General features: G+C 35.5%; 1 protein-coding gene across 4 annotated transcripts in view; it reads left to right on the top strand.

Annotated features, from left to right (window-relative positions):
* Epac (Exchange protein directly activated by cAMP) overlaps positions 1-21,197 on the top strand; it is a 1,466,091-nt gene that overhangs the window by 1,319,773 nt on the left and 125,121 nt on the right. For all 4 annotated transcript variants that reach the window (XM_081740195.1, XM_081740196.1, XM_081740197.1 and 1 more), the window contains one exon: positions 12,771-12,999. In XM_081740195.1, the coding sequence (XP_081596321.1) occupies positions 12,771-12,999 (229 nt within the window). The remainder of the gene's footprint in view (positions 1-12,770; positions 13,000-21,197) is intronic.

The following is a 21,197-nucleotide window of genomic DNA, read 5'->3' as shown; positions in this document are numbered from 1 at the left end:
AAACTCAAAGATTTCATTTCATTTTCTTTTCTTTCTTTCTTTTTCTCTATTTTCTCTTTCTTTCTTTTTTCTTTTCTTTCTTTCTTTTTTTCTTTTCTTTCTTTCTTTTTCTTTTCTTTCTTTCTTTTTTTCTTTTCTTTCTTTCTTTTTATTTTTCTTTCTTCTTTTTTTCTTTTTTCTTTCTTCTTTTTCTTTTTCTTTCTTTTCTTTTTTCTTTCTTTTCTTTTCTTGCTTGCTTGCTTGCTTTCTTTCTTTCAAATGCTAATAATGTAGACAGCAGAAATATTTAAAAATAAAAGTTCATTACCTGCAAGTCGTGCACAGAAATACATTTCGAAAGTATATTACGTTACCAAATATTGTTAGGGTCATCAAATCTAGGAGGCTCACGTGGGCAGGTCATGTAGCCAATATGAAAGAAAGTAAGAACGGTTTCAAAATTTTAACTAGAAATCCAATCGGAGAAGGACCATTAGGAAGACCTAGGCGCAGATGGGAGGGCGATATTAAGATGGATCTTGCAGAAATAGAAATACAAAGTAAAAACTGGATCCAGTTGGCTAAGGACAAAAGTCAATAAAGAGCTTGTGTGAACGTGGCATTGAACCTTCGGACACAGAGTTAGTGCCCGTGTTCCATAGGTCAGACTTAGTTATTATAGGAACTTGAAAATAGCATACCATAAAGTTCTATTTTATCGTGAGTAAACTAGAAAAGTTCGGGAATGGACTGGTCAAACTCATTGACTTACAGTTTTTGAGCCCCGGATCCCATGTTAAATTTGTTTCGTAACTTAAAATCATGGTTTTTTGTTTACTATTGGAAAAGGTGATTGTGGTAGATAGCTTATTGTTATGCTCGGTAGTAGGATAATACTATTTTTGATGCATTTTTGATAATTTAATGAAAATAGTTACATAAAAAAGGTTATTATAATAATATGTAGTACATAAAAAAGGTCATAACAATAATATAGAAATTACAAATTTAACAAAAAAATGCCTGTCATGGAGGAAGACCTCCACGCACAAACTTCTTATGCGTTGTTTCTCGGCATAATTAATAAGTACTTACAAAAGATTATAGCGGTACAGGCTGAGGTCCTTCCTGATGAGGTTCTGATGGTTAACTCTAAGTTGTCCTAACTAATAAAGCAACTGTCAAAAGACTGCCCAAAATACCCCTTTGTTTACCATTTTTATGGTTTATATATCCTGCTTTTTGGCTTTTCACCTGTATGCAGTTCCTTATTTTGTTATTGTATTTAAACATTTTTACTTTTATTTTTAACTTTCATTTTTTTTTAATTTGTTTACAGAACCTCATCCTATTTGTTTCTTTTGTCTTTAATTTTAAAAGTTTTTAATATACATTAAAAATTTAAAATTATGTTACAAATTGTCGTTGCATATCTTATGTAACCTCGATACTGGAAAGGGAAGCAAAACCACAAACTTACATACATAGACTATAATAGCGAGTTAAGCAAGGCTTTGGAGCAGTTTTAACTAATAGTTATTCTATCAGCTTTCTTTATTCTTTCTAATATAAACCATTTAACAATTTACTCCATGCGATTTATTTAAAAGAAGCCATCTTTGACCTTAAGAACTTAAACTACGAATTGCATTAAAAGAAGAGCAAAAATGTTCTGTGTTTAATGAGATGCGAAACCATTGAGAAAGGAGAATGGTCCATTCTGTATCGTGCCATACACGCGCCAGTGCTAAAAGCAGAAGAGAATGAAGAAAAAAAAAAAGAGTATCTACATTGTGTGAATCATTGTTTGAACTTGGCACAATATCTTGTGTGTTATCTGGGCCTCCGTACGTTTTCCTTTCTTCTGAAACTGTCCAGATGGAATCCACCGCTTATTAATCTTCCCTCCTTAAACAAATAAAGGGGCAGCTATTTCTGAATAATGACGAGGAAAAGATAAACAGCACAGAGCAAACGGCAGCAGTAATTTCACGTTCTAAGGTCAAAACTATTTCCGTAGTCATTCATAAACTTCAACTCGTTTCGCATTGTGTGTGATCAGAGTTTAATTTTACCCGAGGGACGAGAGGGAAAATACCACTTCATATGAAAAGTATCCTTGGCTCGTGTGGAAATATAACTTCTCTATCACGGAACATATTCCAGCCATCCCAAGGAAATAGCGGGCCAAATCCACAACTTATTGAGATTCCGCCTTGAAGACGAAACGGCTTTTAATTGGGTAATATGTGGTCAGCACGTCAGATCCCGTCGCCATTATTTCTGGAATTCTGTAGGTCAGAGTTCGATATCTGTAAATTCGGGTCACAATTGTTTCACGATGTTCTGGATGAATTTCGAAAAGTCTATGTTCAACGGAGAATTGAATCTGGGACCACATGCATGGAAGCTACACACTCTTACAATTTCATCTACACTGACAGAAGGACCACTAGCAAAACAGAAACATAAATTGTGAAAAAAAGTCATCATCATCATAGGTGTTCTGCCATTATTAGCAGGTCAATTGCTGCAACTGAGAAGCTTCCATGCTCCATGGTCTTCCGCTAACGACCATCGCTCTTCATGTACGATTTCTCTGTTTTGATATCGTGCATTAATTGTAGTCTCCTTTGCCCCCTTCCTCTCTTTCCTGCCACCATATCCTCTAGCATGTCCTTCATGATACAATTTCTTCTTATCCAATGTCCCAACCAGTTTCTGTTCCTCCTTTTAATAATATATAAAATTGTTCTTTTCTCTCCCACCATTCCTAACACCCTTTCATTAGTTTTCCGCTTGACCCAGTTAATTCTTTCCATTCTTCTCCACACCCACATTTCGAAAGCTTCCAGTCGTTTATTTTTTTTTTTTTTTATCATTTTACGTAAAGGGAATAACGTTATAGAAATTGATCTGGAATTGAACTGTAATCCCGATTGCGGGGAATATTCGTCTTTTATTGATTTTAACCCATCTTTAGTACTGTATAGGCGCACACTGCATTTACTTAGAAAAATAAAATGAAATCTTTGATTTAACTTCCCAGGTTTATGTGCTGCAGGCTAAATGAGACGGGTGATTAATGAAAGTGAATGATCATAAAATACTTGGTGGAATGATCATATGGGAGGAATAGTGTAATAAAATTTTCGGAAATTTTGAACTTGTTGGTAAAAAAACGTTTTTTTCGGTTTCTTTCCAGAACAATTGGTTAGAAATTAAGGTTAATTTTACTAGTAATGGTACCATTTTAAAAGCATAATGTAGTAAAACATTAAATAATTTCAATTTTCCCAAACTTTCCGTTTTTCCAAGCTCGGAAAAACCTACAAAAAACTTGTTTCTACCCAAAATTTCCAGTTTGTTTCCAGGCTTTCACAACACTAGGGAGGAAACGGGAGAATTCCCAAAAATCCCACGGACACTATATTGTCCACCACAAACCAACTTAGGATGGGAACGAAACATGGACCCTTATTGGTAGAGGCGAAATGTTTACTGCCGAGCCACTGCACACCTTAATTTTTGTTAATATTTTAACGTCTAATATCAAATTAATGTTTAGCAAATTTGTTCCTTCAATTGTTAATGAATTCCTGTTTTGCGTAAATAGTTATTTTTTTCTTTCTTCGAAAATTTGAATAAGGCCAAACTTAAGTGTCAAAAACTAGGAAACCAAAGGTTTATTCCAAAAGTAAACTTCCAAGTATAGTGAAAAACTTGGTGAATTCGTTAGGTTGCGAATGATATATTGATTTAAAAATAAATAAATAAAAATAAAGTAAATGAAAGTAGAAAGTTATGAGTTGAGCTTTATTGAGATGGGTGTTCAGCTGAGAAACAAATGATATGTTATATCATCATTATATGGAAAATGTGAAATTTTTAAGCTATATAAACAATTTCATAATGACTTTAAGCACAACTTTTTAAGAGTACGTTTTCTAAACTCTATGATCTCTAAATATTAATATTACGTTTCAATTTGTGCATTTCAAAAATGTAATGACGCGAATTTTTTGGAAAGGTTATTTGACTGCTCGAAAATTTAAACTATATCGTGATAGAATATGCTTGCTTACATCTGTACTAGCATGCTAATATTTTTTGTGAATCAAAGTTGTTAATGTGACATAACCATAAACTTCGTAAGTGCTCTGTCATCACTGAAAGGTCATTTACCGAAAATAAAAACATAGAAAAGAAGAAAGAAAGAAAGAAAAGAAACTTAACACCCGTCAGCTACATCTTCATTTTGAAGTACTAGGAGTTTCACAAAAAAAAAAAAAAAAAAAAAAACGCTTTATATTTTTAAAAAAGTTAATAATATTTCTAAGAACAAACAGATTTCGGCCAAATCAAGTTGCTTATTTTACCCCTATTTTCGCGTTAACCTGTTCATAAAATAAGTAAATAAAATGAAATCCAAACTTCTACCTACTTTTGATGGGAACTAAGTTATGGCAAGCGACCTGGGTTCAATTCTCCTTCAGCGACCCGAAAACTATGGATAAGACACTATATCGGAAGTTTTCGACTATTTTTCCATGCACCTCCTCACTCCTTCCCCTTTGCTGAAGATGTGCTAAAAGCATGTTATGATCACAGTTCACTCATGTACCAAAAATCATTAAAATCCATGCACCGGTCTAGGAATTCCATCAAACATCATTATATTCAGTTTTATTTACATATACTATCTGAAATGTGATGTGTTCTTCGCATGGGGAGATTAGATATATGGAAAGTATTTAAACACTCTTTCTCCTCTCTCTATCTACATGTTTGTAGTCATTCAGTAAATAATACTTTTTTATGAGTTTCGTGACTCGACGTTTCTTTGTGTACAAATCAATACATTTTGCAATACGTAATCGTGGAAACCAAATTCAAAGATTATCCAGGGGGGAAAACATTTGAAGCTCATTTGAGGGGAAAAAATTACTGGTTGTAATTAAACAAATGAGCACCGGAACGCGAAGTGACTTCCTAGAATTTCATCGCAGTTGCAGCAGGAAGAGAAAAATATAAAGCGTTGATGATTCTTCTCAGGTTGGGAGTGTATGAATGGCTTGTGCGTAGATTTTTTTTTTAAAAAAAGAAGAAAAACAGATGTATTGTTTCCATTCGTAGATATGGAAACAGGGATATAAAAGCACCTTTGTTTTCTATTGTCATGACTGACAATATCTTATATTCAGAATGCAGTGCTTCTATTATTAATTTTTGCTTCATAGAATAAAACATTAAAAATTTAAAAAAAAATAAAAAAAAAAACGATATAATAAAGAAGAATGCTTCTTGTCCACTTACATGAAAATTATCTTAGCGGAGATAACAGAAGTTGTTGCACGGAAATATTAGTTTCGTCTCTGACACGGATATATATATAAGAAGTTCTGTTTTATTTTTTCATAGCATTATTTGCTTTAATCTTTTATTCCTGTATACAGTGTCATTTCTCTCAACATACAGTCCGCAGGGCAAATGTGGACTACAAATAATTTCCCCTGAAAAGATTCATTGGTGGAGTGGGTCATGAATGACTGGATCACGAATTTTATTCAGGTCATCCAAGTCTGATTCTCCCTTCTCAGATTCGATCTGAACCGGAGACCGAGACTAGGACCAGGGCCTGGAAACCAGGAGAAACTCGGTGACCCAGATGGATCCAGAAGCAGGCTAAATATTGGTTCTGGAGTTCCTTGCATACCTTTATATTTCAGTAATTTCTGATGTGTCACACAGTAATATGTGGCTTGTTAGCATTATCAAGTTGGATAACAACCCATTGTCGATTGGCAAGGTCTAGCCGCTTTGACCCCAATGATTCCTGAAGTCTGTAATAACTATTGACAGTAGGAGGGCACATTGATGGTTTGATTAGATTCCAGGACATCCCAATGAATTATGCCTTGAACATCCCACCATACACTCAACAGTACCTTCTTGGAATAAAGTTCTTGTTTGGACGTTGATGGACGCAGTTCAGGAACATGACACACAATCTTGCGGAGCGTACATATCCCACTTCTCATCTCCTGTGACAATCCTTGTCAAGAAGGGATAATTTTCATACCTGAAAAACAAGGAAACATATGTCGTGGCCCGCCCCTCTCGTCGAGTTGCACTCAAGTGATGTGGAACTCATTGATCGAAGTTTGTGGTTAAACCTGGCGCTTCAGGTCTTTTTTCATTGTTGTCCTGTGAACCTGGAATGTTTTTGCTAATTCCTCTACAGCTGGATTCGAACGACAGACTGTTACAGCTTGGTCCAGATCCTCTATCTTCTTCGGAAAACGCTGATGAACGTCCAAAACTGTGGTTGATGTTGACAACTTCTGTCTGCGTCCTTGAATTTTCGAAACCGACGACGACATTTGCTTTCGTCAATTCCATCCTCAACATACATTTATCTAATGTTACGAAGGCCAAGGTCGCACTACTGCCCTTATCGAACTCAAACAGTGTCTGATGTGCTCCTTATTGGTTTCCATTTGATTGGCACAAAACTCTCTCCAGTTACAAGCCACTAGTACACACTCACTGCCTACTGCTGTTGCTATAATATTCTCCTGATAATAAGACTACCGATTATAGCTCCTGGAGCGCTATCCATTCCCTCACACCATCTTTTACCTGCGATGGATAAAACTTTTGCACCTACCCAATATAATTTTATGTTTATTCGTCTTCCTATACTAAAAAATAACAGTGTTTTTAAACAGACTACACACAAAGGTTTAATAAAACACTGTTGGATTCAGTGACATCTTTTATACTTCAAACAACATATTTTACACCTTTGCTCGATTAAACTTTGACGATACATCGCAAGAAAAACATATAGTTTATCTTTTCTGTGATTTTCACTGATTTATACCATGAGTAATCTTAGGGATGCACGATGGCTCAGTGGTAGAGCACTTACTTCTGGTGCGTGGGGTCCTTGGTTCGATCTCCGGCCAAGTAAGCTTGTGGTGGACAGCATCGTATCCATGGGTTTTCTCGGAATACTCCCGTTTCCTCCCACATTCTCCTTCCACCAATTACTCCATCGACATTCACTTGCCTTAATCATCTATCTCTTAGCCTAAAAAGCATGATCATGGGACGTTAAACTGAAAGATTTCATTTTTTTGATAAACCTTCTAGTTATCTTTTAGTGCAGTGTTTTGGCTCTCTCTCTCTCTCTCTCACACACACACACACACACATATATATATATATATATATATATATATATATATATATATATATATATATATATATATATACGAGGGTCATTCGGAAAGTAAAGAACGTTTTTGTATAAACACTTTAATAACTGATATACAAAGGCGAAATTTGTGTTACATACTATGTGATACTTAAGTTACTTTTCGACATAGTCACCGTGTAAATTTAAACACTTGTCATACCGTGGTACAAGTTTTTCTATGCCTTCGGCATACACAGTTGCCGCCAAACTGTTGAACCAATCACTAACAGCTTCCTTAAGTTCATCATCATTGCCGTAGTGGCTTCCACCCAAAACGTCTTTCAACTTTGGGAATAGGTGGAAGTCACTCAGCTATCCTCTTGAATTTTCCGCTCAATTCTTCCTTTGAGTTCGTCAGTCACAACAGAAGGCCGGCCCGAGCGTTCCTCATCGTGCACATTCGTCCGTCCGTCATTAAACATAATGCACCACTTACGAACTGATGCTTCATTCATTACATTTCCATACACCTCAGTGATTTGTCTATAAATTTCTATCGGACGCACTTTTCTTGCATTCAAAAATCTTATCACACTACGAACCTCACACTTGGCGGGATCAGTAATTGTATCGCACATTTTACAGTCACACAGCGAAGCAATAACGGACCGTAGCGGATCGCAGCTGGTGCCAGACTGAGGCTAAAGCATGCCCAGGTCAATAACCCAGCGGCAGCGGGGGTGGGGGAACACGCGCACGCGCTAGCGCAAAACGTTCTTTACTTTCCGAATGACCCTCGTGTATATATATATATATATATTCAGACACACACACACATACAAATGCAAACAAAAGCGAGAAAGAAAATTATAGGTTTAATGAGAAGATAGGCAAATAGAGAGAAAGAGGGGGAAGAGAGGGAGGGAGGACAGAATTGTGTTTGTTAAAATTACAGTATAGCCTCCTAAGTTGGACATTCAACAACCCATTCCATCACTGACATCAACTAGCTTTTATTTCGATATTAAAAATCATATTAACCACTGCCTTCCTTAGAAAGCCAACGAAAATTCTTTATTCAGAATAGATTTGGTATTTCTTTCATTCAATCATAGTGTTGCTTTCCTCAGTCTTTCAAAAGAAAAAAATATTCCGACATACTCAAATATACCAACGTTCAGAGAGTGCAGAAGTAACATATTATCACACTTCTGCAGTGAACAGTGTTTCTTTTCGACATATTTCCGAGTGACTTTGCTCCCCAGAGTTGGCAAAGGGTCTTTCCTAGTAAGATAGTGAAATCTGCCCTTGATCCAAATTGGGTCGCTATTGACCCAAAAGGTTACCCTCTACCTCAAACAAAATGTTTACCTCCTCCCCTTACCGAATTATGGTATCATACATGCTCAAAATTGAATATTTTTTAAAAAAATTTTGGTGAGGGTGGTCGAAAAATTTTGAAAGTTTCACAGATTGTAGATACTATCTAGATGTAAATGTGTATTTTTTTTTCAAAATCATCGATGCGTATTTTCTTTATTTTTTTGCGTGTTGAAAATTTCAAAAAAAAATGTAGAAAATATTTTGGGGGGACACGTCGCTGATTTTTTGGTTAAAAAAAATTATTATACCCTTAGATACAACATATATTTTTTTCGGGGCCTGAAAGTGATGCCAACATTGTCAAAAAGAAATAAAACTGAAAACAAACGTGTTTTTCGTGTAGTTTTCTCACTGAGGGTCCCTTCAAACAATCCTTTGCCAGAGTTCACAATTTTTCTTTCTCTTGCGTCCCTTCCGATTCTGTCGTTCTTTGGCTGCTTCGATTGTGTCCGTTTCGGAATAGAAACACCAAATATATATGTCCGTAACAGTGCTTCCACTGCAACCGGCTCACTGTCTTACTAGGGAAGACCCTTTGGACTAAAATAAATTGCGATTACATGGATTACATGCCACTTTTGTGCAAAGCACGCCTATTACCATATAGACCCAATGTAGACCCTCACATTTTGATTCCTGCCCCCTCCGGACAAAATTTTCTGAAAGAAAATCTGAAAAGGGAGAGGAGACATATTTCTTGTAAATATTCTTGCTTCAGGATATAGACCATATAATAAATTCACAGAACTTCTACGATGTTTACGATGGGGAATTTCTTTTTAATGAACCTCACGCTCAATTCATCCCCAGACTCAGACAAATCTACGAAGTGGTTCCCTAGTCTTGAAGCAATGGAAAACCTAGTTTGAACTGATGAAGCAACAGTACGTTATTGTGCACTCCTCGCTGGTCAAATGGCTAGTGCGTTCGCTTTCTGTACACGAAGTTCCTAGTTGGATTCCTGGTAGGAAAGCATCGAACGCATTAATAGTGGTTCAGGTTGTAGGTGTTTCCCTAATTACTGACAAAGAGCGTAAAGGCTGATCGATAAAGTACATTTTCGTAATCTAGCATATGCTTCACGTGTCTGGCCGGCATTCCTGGAGCTTCTGCCATGTTTCCTTTGTGGATGTTAAGGTGAATATAATTATAGAGATTGCAGAAAGAAGATAATTTGGTAACGCATCAGGTTCTGTTTTATAAAGTACCATTTCGTTTTGTGGAATAAAGGGATCGGACATGGATCGTGTCCGGAATACGAGCAGTATTCATCCGCTTACAATCGACCCTCGAGGACAGTTTTTGCTGTATCCGTATATTTTTACTATCCTTGGAACAAATAATTTATTCCAGATTCAAAACAAAATTCTGTTTTTGATTATTTATAAATTAATGTTCGGTCTCAGCAACAAGACCTACTTTTTTAAGTGGGAGGCTAACCACTACTTGATATCTATATGAGACAAGGATCCTTACTGCGGATCGAACCACGACAAGAATACATACAGACAAACATCTTCCTATATTAGATGTTGAAATCCGTTTTGATGCTCTGCGCGTCGAAAGAGGCAATTAACGTTAAGTTACGTCACAAGAAGTTGGCGCTGCCATCAGTTTTTGCACGTGACATCATGGGTTGTTACAGTTATCACGATGCTTTTTATGTGCTTCACTCACAATGGTTTTACTTTGCTTGTCTCTGAGTAGCAGATGCAGTGCGGAAAAATCAGTACAAATAGATTTTAAACCCTACTGCATATCTTCCTGCTGTTGTAGTCGTTAGTAAGTTAAATAAAAGCATCCTTATACTTGTTTCCATTCAGTTTCTTGGACTATAGGTTTGGAAATTTTCCTCAGTCCACGGCCCCTTCACCACAGACCACTCGACGGTTAGGTTTAAAAGGGCCTATACGGTTGCAATAATGTGAACAGACTTTAGGGAAGGTGGCTGAAATTCAACTTAAATGTAGAAGAGACTACGTAGATTCTAGTGGATTCTATACTTCAAAAGCAAATTGTCCTAAAATGGATGAAACATAGTTAAAAAATAAAGCACGAAACATTGTCAATGGAAAATCAAATAATTCCTCTTAAAAAACAAAACAGGAAGATGGCAGAAAATCAGCTTAAATATAGGACAGATTATGTAGATTCCATATTCCAAAAGCAAATTTTCCTAAAATGGATGGAACATGGTCAAAAAACACGAAGCATTAATATCAGTGGAAAATCAAGGAAAAAATGAAATCCACATATCTCAAAAATTATAATAAGGAGATGGCTAATTGAAAGCTTATTGCAAAGACATGATGAAGAGCTTTAAAACGATGTATAGCACGTAAAGTAAATATTGACAGAACATTGTCAAAAGTCAAATTGTTTTGAGTAAAATCAATGATAGAGTATATGCATCTTCTTCAAATTACCTGGAGCACCCCACGCGGATGTTATGTTTCTTGAAATATCTCATATCTGGATTTGGAATTTTCAGACTCGCTTTACCACGCAACGTGACTTTTGATCTGATCACGTGACACAGTCTGGTTTTTATGACAAACCGAATAGGCTCTTCCTACACCCACCTGATCAGATCAGCAAGTAGTTTCTCCGTCGCGAGTAACAGGCGCTACTGTGTATTAGTCGTATGAAATTTAAAGTTTTTCGCCGAGTTATCTCTCTGTATATATTCTTGTCTGTGGATCGAAGCGGCAATTACACGCGCTACCTACTTCCCTACTTGTGTAGGAATCAATAGTCCCACTAGTGGATCCTATCTTGTACTAATCCAATCGAATCCAATTTGATTATTATTGCTTATTGCTTATGTTCAGACGGCTCCATTTATATTATCTTTCCTAGGGATGGGCAAAATCGGTTTTATAAAAACCGGAAACCGATTTCTAGAAAACCGAAAAAACCGACATTTCGATTTTCTACAAAATCGGTTCGGTTTTCTCCAAAACGGGTTCGGTTTTCACCGAAAACTAAAAACCCAAAACTGTTTTGGAAAACAAAACTATTTCTGTGGAAACGGAATCGGTTTTCGGAGAGCAATGAAACACTCTTCTTGTCAGAAATAGAATCAGTTTTGGAAAAACTGAATCCGGTTTCGATGAAAAACTGAACCGATTTTGGAGAAAACCGAAACGTTTTTTTAAGAAAACCGGTTTCGATTTTCCTTTAAAAATCGGAAACCGAAAAAGCTGTTTTTGTGCTTACCACTAGTCTTTCCACCTTGGTCTACCGAAAGGTCTCTTCATATTAAATTCTTCCGGACAGAGAAGTATTGAAAGCTGTTTTGCTCAGTCAGAGAGTCGGGAACATACTTTTAGTTTTGCATTAAAATTCCAATTTCAAATAAATTGAGCTCTTCAGCTCTAGTAAAATGGGATATCTTAAAATAAATGCCTTACAGAAATTTCTGGTGTACCAAAGCACAACGTTAAGTCTGGTCGTTCAATCTCCAATTCTGACATCTAAATTAATGTTTGAAACAATAGTTGCAATAGTCTCGGGGTTCTCCCGTTTCCTCCCAGTTTCTTCATTCCACCATTTCATTCATAATCATCAGCACCACCTCCCATAGCCTCGGAGCGTATTCGTGAGATGTTAAACTAAAGAAAAAAGCAATAGGTCTACTATTGCCAATTTGTTGTGGTTCTTAACTTTATTCACGATAGAAAGAAATAATGCATCAACTCAGGGATCATCAATCAAATCTATTAACTGTGACAAATTGAGTCACTCACTGGGTCTAGGTGTTAGGTAGTATTAACCAGGCTTTCTTCTGTGTGTAGGTGCAAGATTTCAAAATAGGAAACAGTTGAAATTAGGAGTGGAGTACCCTACTTATAGGTCAAGAGTGGTCAATTTGCAGAAGCTCACTTCCAGATTTTTGTGTTCAGAACATGAATGCGTTTTCTTAAATTGCACCGGATTTTGCTTGCGCCAATTAGATAGTATCCACGATTTCTAGTAGAATTCATGCCTTTAATTGGCACTTTTGTCTTAGATATTCGTAATATTCTGAAAGTAATAATACAAAAGTAATACACACACACACATTAGAAGATAATACAAGGATCAGATTTCTTTCTAAATTATAACTTATTTGATATGTGAAAACTATAGTAAAATGATAATTCATACTTTCTAATTTGTACTTATATCCATTTTAAATGCTCTTTTTATCTTTCAATTTCAGTCCCCGTCCAGCCAGATGGCACGAGTAGGCTGGGTACTCCGGACGTTAATTCTAGCACGGACACCTAATCTCATTCGCGATCGAAAGGCAGCGCACCGAGTTTTCCGACGGTGTGCTGCGGGGACGGAACTTGTGGACTGGTTATTGTCGCTTAGTCCAGCGGTCCATACTCGACACCAGGCGACAGCAATGTGGCAGGCTCTTCTTGAGGAAGGAGTGATCTCACATGGTAAGTTATCCTGTATTTTCTCACTAAACATTTAATAGATTATTTCGTTGAATAGCTTAGTATGTATTATGAAGCAAAAACTAAAATTGTTATTTGTGTTTATTCAATATAAACTCGTAGCGTGTTTGTTTTAATGTTTAAAATAACCCATCTTGACTAACAATACAGGTACATAATGTTAACTTGCAATAACTTTGTATTTTGCGAAATGACGAGAAATGTAATATTATTAGAATGAAATAGTTTTGTGGCAAAGTGTATTCCAATTTGTAAGCGTAGTGTAGCGCAATATTAATTTTGAGTTCCGTGGATTGCTTTACTCTAACTTAGTGTTGCCAGTATTTCAAAACGTGATTATTTTTCATTAAAAGAATAGCAAACAAAACATAAAATCTTACGATATTTATTGAGAAATAATATATATTTCACCTTATGAATCTTCTGTTTTCGATCTAACTAATTTTCTCAACTCTTCTCGACGACCAATATTACGAAAACCAATGAGAAAGAGCAAAATTAAGTGCATTTATCATGTTGAAATAAATATTATTTTCAGGTTATTTCACCTTATAGAATATTTCATATAATCATTGTGAGTATTTTACAGATGATCACAAAATTTATTCAACTCAGTAACAAAATCGTTGAATTTTTCTCAGTATCAAACATTCTAACGACAATTAGTGTTCAGCATAGATTAGGTTATGGGTTGCCATGTAAACTTGGTCACGGAAATAACTTGCTAGTTCTTGAAGTCCTTGTAAAGTTTTGGAGAAACAAAAATTTGTTTTGTAACTTGTAAAGGCGAGATTTTGCGTCTAATGTGTTCTCTGAAAGTTTTTATGTGAAAAAGGGCCCGTTGCCATAGAAACCACCGTTTCCATAACAACGAATCCTGTCACCGCTCGTCAATCTAAAACTGATTGAGGAAAAAAGAATCTGCAACAAATGTGATGCACGGAATAAGTCGTGAGTGGGAACCCTTCACCCCTGGTGGGGATATTCATGAAGCTATCAGCTTATGTCTAATTATATTGGAATATATTACCCATTTCTTAATTTCGAACATACTAGGTTCGATCGAAACGAGAAAACTTTTTATCGGACTTCTAAAGAAAATAAAATAAAATAAATAAATACATGACCGTGTTTATTACATATAGAATTCCCAGTCACGACCCCCTTTTCAGTTTTATTTAAAAATTAGAAGAAGAAGATGAAGAAAGGAAAAGGAAGATAGAAGAGAAAAGAGGTAAAGTAAGAAGGTGATAAAGAGGAAACTGTTACTGGATATTTTGAGAAATATGGTAAAGGAAAGTGAATAATTATCGAATTGGGATCATTTCCAATAGCTATTGGGTGAATGTTTGGTATTAAGGTAATCAAAGGTAGACACATGTTAACCCATACATCCCCGATCTAGATCCATTTGACCCCAACTACCGAATTATCCCAATCTAGCTCTGAGATAGATGAGAAAGTCTAATTTTACCGTTTATTCAATATTTCCAGAAGTTCTAGACTAATATCCAATATTTGAAAAATGAACGACAAAGTTGATGGCATGTTAGAATCGACCACAGAGGAAAAAAAAAATCAGAGTATCACATATTTGTCGAAGATTTTGACTTTCACAGTTCTCCCATGATGATCATTCGTTCAGGCTACTTCGGTCCTTTTTACTTCCTTCATAGAGCCAACTTAAATTAAGTTAGTATTGACATTCAATGACTTTAATTGCTAGCTACCATTAATTATAATAAGTCACACATATATGTCAAAATAATTTGTGCACTTAATACTAAACCTACATTTCACTCACACACACATTCATACAGGACAATGTATACTTCAGGTTGTATTTAGTTGAATTAAACTAACCTAACTACATTTCTATAGACATTTATTACATTTCAATAAAAGAAAACTTAGTTTGACATAACAGGAAAAAATTTAATACATGAAAAGAATGTTTCATAAGCATGCACAGAAATCCGCTACTTTCAACAAGATCAAATAACACATTTCTCTTTCTAGATATATTAAAAGTTGGATTACATGAAAAAAAAATCGACAAAAAAAAAAAAACGAAAGACAGAAAATAAAGGAAAAAAAAAGAAAATTCAAAGGTCAATATATTTAAGATTCAGCGCAATGAATACATATCATTGCGGGAAAAAGAAAGCAAAAAAAAAAAATATAATTGGTTAATCATTCTTTAAAAAAAAAAACTTTAGTAGCATTTTATTGAGTCTCTGTCCCAAGAGGAGACATTTCGACAATTTTATGAGTCTTTGTTCTCACGTCGATAATAACTCCTTTTTCAACTCTCTTTACGCACTGTGATTTGTGTCCATGAGAGTATTTACTCGTTTTTGTTTTAACTATAGACAAATAGTTGCTTCATATCACATATATATTTAAATTTCTCATTTCGTCACTTGACGCACTTGATATAAAATTTTCAAAGTTTATCAAGATTTAAAATATCGAGTCCAGTCCCAAACATTGGGAACATATTTCCATATTCCTGTATTCACATTACTAAATTATTAACCAAAATTTCAGTTCGTTGAATTTAAGATCACTATTTTTTTTCTAGTATAGATCGTGTAGTCAAAAGATTCTAGTCACTGAATAGTTAGGTTTCCGATCGTAGGGGAAGGATTTGTTTCATAGTTTACTGATAGAAGGATTCGTTGGAGGGGCACACTGTTTCGTAGCTTACTGATTTCACTATGATCTCGCAAAGTAAATTTGGATAAGGATTAGGGTTATTTTTACTTTTCTTACGACCTGCTACTTGTTTTATTTACATGCAGTATTTAACATGATATTCAACTTTAATAGTTACAAACATCAATAACAACTCAACAAAATGTCATTTATTACAATTTACGCGGTAATACTATATATCACAAATAGTTGGTAAATGTCGGGTGTCAAAAATCTATGGCAACCTAAAACAACCAGGGTAAATACCGAGCCCTCTACATACATACTCACATATATATATATTCATATTACTCAATATAATAAATTTCATTTTAATATCCATCGTAGTATTTCGTCGACATTTAAATTCTACATAACCGTTTTATATTCGATAAGTATTCATATTTTATTGGCTCAAAATAAACAAAAACCCTGACTATAAAAATTCACTTTTTTCCCTCATAAGGTTGCAACATTGTACTTTATATGTAAACCCGATAATCAATAATCATTCTCAATTTACTAAAGATCCGCGTATAAAGAAATAGTTGGTGTTATTTAGTAAGTTGACATAAGAGGTGGAAATACAACAAATAGAGCAGGCACGTAACTTTTAAAACTATGTAAGTACATATATAGATGTATATAGAGAAAAAAAATCAATGTTATTCGAAACTAGTGGGCCCAAACTACTAATACATACACACTATATGACCAATCAATAGAAACAAAACCAGAAATCAGTCGTCAATGGGTATAATTTGTATGATCAATGAATAACAAATGTTTCTAGGAATCTGAAAGCATAGTGTACCTTCTCGTCAATTTCTCCCGTGGTGGATTGAATATCGCGAAAATGGTCCTGAGATGTGCTGCAATACCTCCACGAATTGCATCCCTCGATGTCTCAGTTAGTACATACGATCGAAATAAGTGATATGAATATTGTACGTTTTCATGAGTTTCAGAAACCGGGGGGGGGGAGGTTAAAAAATTTGAAATTGAAAAAAAAAATCTCGAAGTAATGAAGACAGAGAGAGAGATAGAGAAGAAGGAAGACGAAGAATAGGGGCGCCAAAGACTTAAGTGGGAAATAACTAACGCTACAAAGATAAAAGTCGAATTTCGCTCTCAACAAAATCCATAACCAAAATATTCTTAACAGGCCAAAAGGGTGGTCTACTCAAATACGTAGACTCAAGGAGCGCCCTGCTGCCAAGGATGCAAGTTCTGTGTCCATCAGATCCCAATCCCACAAGAGTTTGGTTGTAAGATTGAAATCCGATCCCCGTATCCGGCCCAAACCAGCAGGGTCCCGAAAATCCTCCGGAAGGTTAGAGACGGCGTTAATTTAGAATTTCAAAAGAAAAAAAAATCATCCGACCTCTTGGAAACTAGAAGATTCCAGAATAGTAATGAAATCAGAGTAATAGCTAAGATATCCCTAATTAGAATTTGCCAAAATAAAAAAAAATTAAATAAACTGAATTTTGGATCGGTGATTTCAATAACCCAAACATCACCGATGGCTACCCTGCGCAGACATGCCACAGTCTGGGACGTCGTTAATTTCCCTCATCTAATTAAACTAAGAAAAGAAATGAAAATACTTAAAGGGACTAGGGGTCGACATCCGGGTACGCTAATGACATGAATATTAATTTAGTAGCAGTTGATTTAATCGGATAGTCCGAACTGAGTTATATGAACACTGCACAATAAATAAATAAGGTAAGCAACGGAAAAAAAAAATCTCGGAGAGGCTATGAATGTTAAAGGTACAAATGACCGAAACCTGTACTTTTCGATGATCACAGGAAATAGCAGTTATTTTTCTTAATTATCATTTTTGTCAACCTTTAGAAGTAATTCCCACATGATGCTACCCTATCTATTGAAAGGCTTAAGATCTGGGGCTGTTATTATGAGGTACTTAAATGCGAAGTAACACACAATTCCCAACTACAATTTACTATCCAAGTAGCAAACTCGGTTGGATGAATGTACTGGTGTAGAAGTCAAAACGCGAGAGATCTTTTTTTTTTTTTTTTTTTTTTTTAGTAAACGTATTCATATTTTCACTATATAACATACACTAGGCCTATCCATTTAAATATAGGTGTCATCATCTCATTCATATTTTATATCATATTATTAATATATCATTACATTCATTCATTATCTACTAATTTTCGCGCGAAGTAATATTTTACAGACACCCTATTTCATACATTTTACACGCAGGCCATACACATATTTACATTACACAGTAATAAATATATATATAATTATCACAATCTATCACGCTCAAACTACTACACGATAACATTCATCGAACCACGTACTCTTTGTTTCGAAGCACCCAAATTGTATTTACTTCGCAGGTTTAAAAAAAAATCATACGTGTATTCACTGAAAGTTAAATTGTCAACGATTAATCTATTTCCAATTTGCTGATAAAACTAAAGCAACAATGGAATTTTCTACAGCCACGGGAAAAGAGAATTTAATACTACATTTTGAAACAAACAGTAACAGCATATGGGCTTTACTTCTATTAAGAAAATAGGCATTCTTTATTTCAGTGGTTATTTCGGGTTCTACTGGACCTAGCAAGCTGAAATTTTCAGTACAGTACGATCTCATGCTATCTTATATGAAGGTATACTCATCTGAACCGAAAACCATGTCCACGGGAAGTAATTTGAGAATAAATGGCCAAAATCAAACAATCTAGATCACTAAGTTATGCGATGTCGTAATGTCAACAAACAATTGACTACCGAAAACAGACACTATGGCGCTGTGGTGGAGGCATAATTTACCGTGTACTGAAATATATACTTGTACTCATTAATCAGAAATTTAATATTTACTCCGGTTTAGTATACTTCGAGTTAGACAAATGGTACTAAATTAACGCATATTTATACACTGTCCTAACCGAAAATTCACACACTCACACAAACTACTAACTACATACACCACTGTTAGTACTATACATAAAGACAACTAACTAAACCAAACATGCACCATTGAATTACATGCATATTGAAGAAAGTAACCTAACATATTAGATTTAAAATACATTACTCCCTCGTCGGTATATACAGTCGGCTCTATTAAACTTAAAGGGGGGCAAAATGAGAAAGGTAACCCTAGGTCCAATTGACCTGACCAATTGTTTACATAATTATTGCCAAAGATTGATGCCCTGGGGGCACCTTAACGAGATTTATGGAGGGACCCTTCCCCTGAGAGGGGAAAAGGCCCTAGAACAAACAATAACTAACCCATTCCCCCGCTAGAACTGGTTCAATTTGGAAAAAGGGGATAGGAGCCCTTTTACGCTAGCTTAAGCTGCCATTATGGTTATTTACATTACAACTATCAAACCTACTACGTACATGCAATTACTAAATAAATAATAAAAAATCACATTTACTGTATACACGAACAACATGCACTAAACAGGTCGTAATTTCCCTAATCCCTAACTGAATCTATGGTTTGAAAGAAAAAGAAAGTAAAGTCACTATTTCACTTTGTCTATTCTAGCTGGGCAGCAAACATGGCTTCCTAGAAAACAGAAATCCGGAAGCAGATATTTTCCCCTGATTTTACAGTTCTCTGAACAAAAATATGTGTTTCTGGCTCCTAAATGATCACACGACGTTTATCAATGAAATTAACTGGATATTACCTTAAGTTCGTTTGAATTTCAGTCCTAATGAAGTCAAAATATGGTGATCACTTCCACAGATAGTGCTTCGTGACGTGTCTTCGATTATTCTGATCACATTGCGCCGAAAAAGCCAGAGGTAGGAGAATTCCTCCAATCAGAACGAAAACTTTAGCCGCGGAAATTACAAAGCAAATAGAAATTTGGCAAATCCAGATATAACCGGATCTGAAAGTGACTATGGACTAGTGAGAGGGGGTGAGGGAAAGATTAGGTACCTGGCTAAATTCTACATTGGTCTGAAATTAAGAAAATTTATATCCAATGACGGAACTATGTTTCGGTATGACGTCAGAATGGTAAACCTTGTAACTATTCGACTTATATATCCGAAAATGGGATTTACACTTAATCAAAATATAAATAAAATATATTATTCAGTGGGAATATGGTTACTAATGAAACCTTTCGATTCATTATATTTAATTCGAAGTAAAGAGAGTAAATAAATTGTGTAACTAAACCGAAATTGAATGAAAAAAAAATTACTAGGTACAGGGTGCGTAAAAAAAATTGCCATTACTTTCAACTGTAATGGTACATTACAGTTTTCCCCGGCCCATTAACAAAATTTTGTTAGAGGTGGACTTATAGCTTAACGTGAGATTCGAACTGCATGAACTCCCGCCGAGAATCGAACCCGGGCCTCCCACGCCAAAAGCTCGTACCGCTAAACGCTTAACCACGAGAGAGGTCAAAAGAACAAACGAGTTACGCCATATTGACTGGTTCTTAATGAAATATTTATTTATAAAATATGAAAAAATCGCTTGAGTCGTTTTCGAGAAAATCGTCTGGAAATAGTTCACCCCAAGAGTACTTCTGGATTTTTTTCAGAAAAATGGTTTATACTACAGTATGAGATTGTTAATGAAATATTCCCAAAAAGTTCTTGCCATTTTTGACGTCCCATTAATCATGTGTTCACAGAGATGAAACGATAGGACGCATATGCCTGCCAAGCGATCAGGAGTTAGTCGGACCACCGACCTTTAGTAATAAAGACATACTTGTAGTCATAGCTCGTCCAGTGTCGAAGAGAAATTGAGGTATGGAAGCAGCTTGTTCTGATGGGCATGTCAATTGCCGCATCAAGTCGACGCATCTGCCAGCCATTTGAGGAGAATGATGTGAACGAACACACCGCAGGCATTGGTTGCTGAAATTTCGTTTCGGAGATGTGAGCCATTCTGATGAATCTCCAATATTTATAGCACTTCCAGATGTATTCTGCAAAACTATTTTCTTCCAGATATATTTATATTCTGTAAAGCTATTTTCTTTGGAACCAGAACCATACTATTTAAAACTACCATTTTAGAATCCGCCTGCTGTTGCTAAGAAACTTGGGAAAACTTGTCCAGATGAACGCCCATCAAATTTAAGTTCAAAAGCTTCCGATATCAAAGCAAGGATGATAACCACTAACCTCCCCTCTCTTCCTATCCGTATATCATATCAATGTTACTGCATTCATAGAATAAAGTTTCTACAGTTTAATATGATTTTTGATTACGTTTACTAACTAAATCTATGGCCTATGGAACCCGGAGGTTCAATGCCGCGTTCACAAAAGCTCTCCACTGACTTCTGTCCTTAGCCAACTGGATCGTTTCTACTTTGTATTCCTATTTCTGCGAGATCCATCTTAATATTGTCCTCCCATCTCCACTTAAATCTTCCTAATAATTGTTTTCCGATTGGTCTTCTAAGTAGGACTTCGAACCGTTCTTACTTTCTT

This window comes from Thermobia domestica, chromosome 15 (assembly GCF_964235325.1).
Source record: "Thermobia domestica chromosome 15, izTheDome1.hap1.1, whole genome shotgun sequence".
In the NCBI taxonomy this organism is placed as follows: Eukaryota; Metazoa; Arthropoda; class Insecta; order Zygentoma; family Lepismatidae; genus Thermobia; species Thermobia domestica.
Note: the sequence above shows the minus strand (reverse complement) of the source record. Positions and strands in the feature narration are given on the sequence as shown.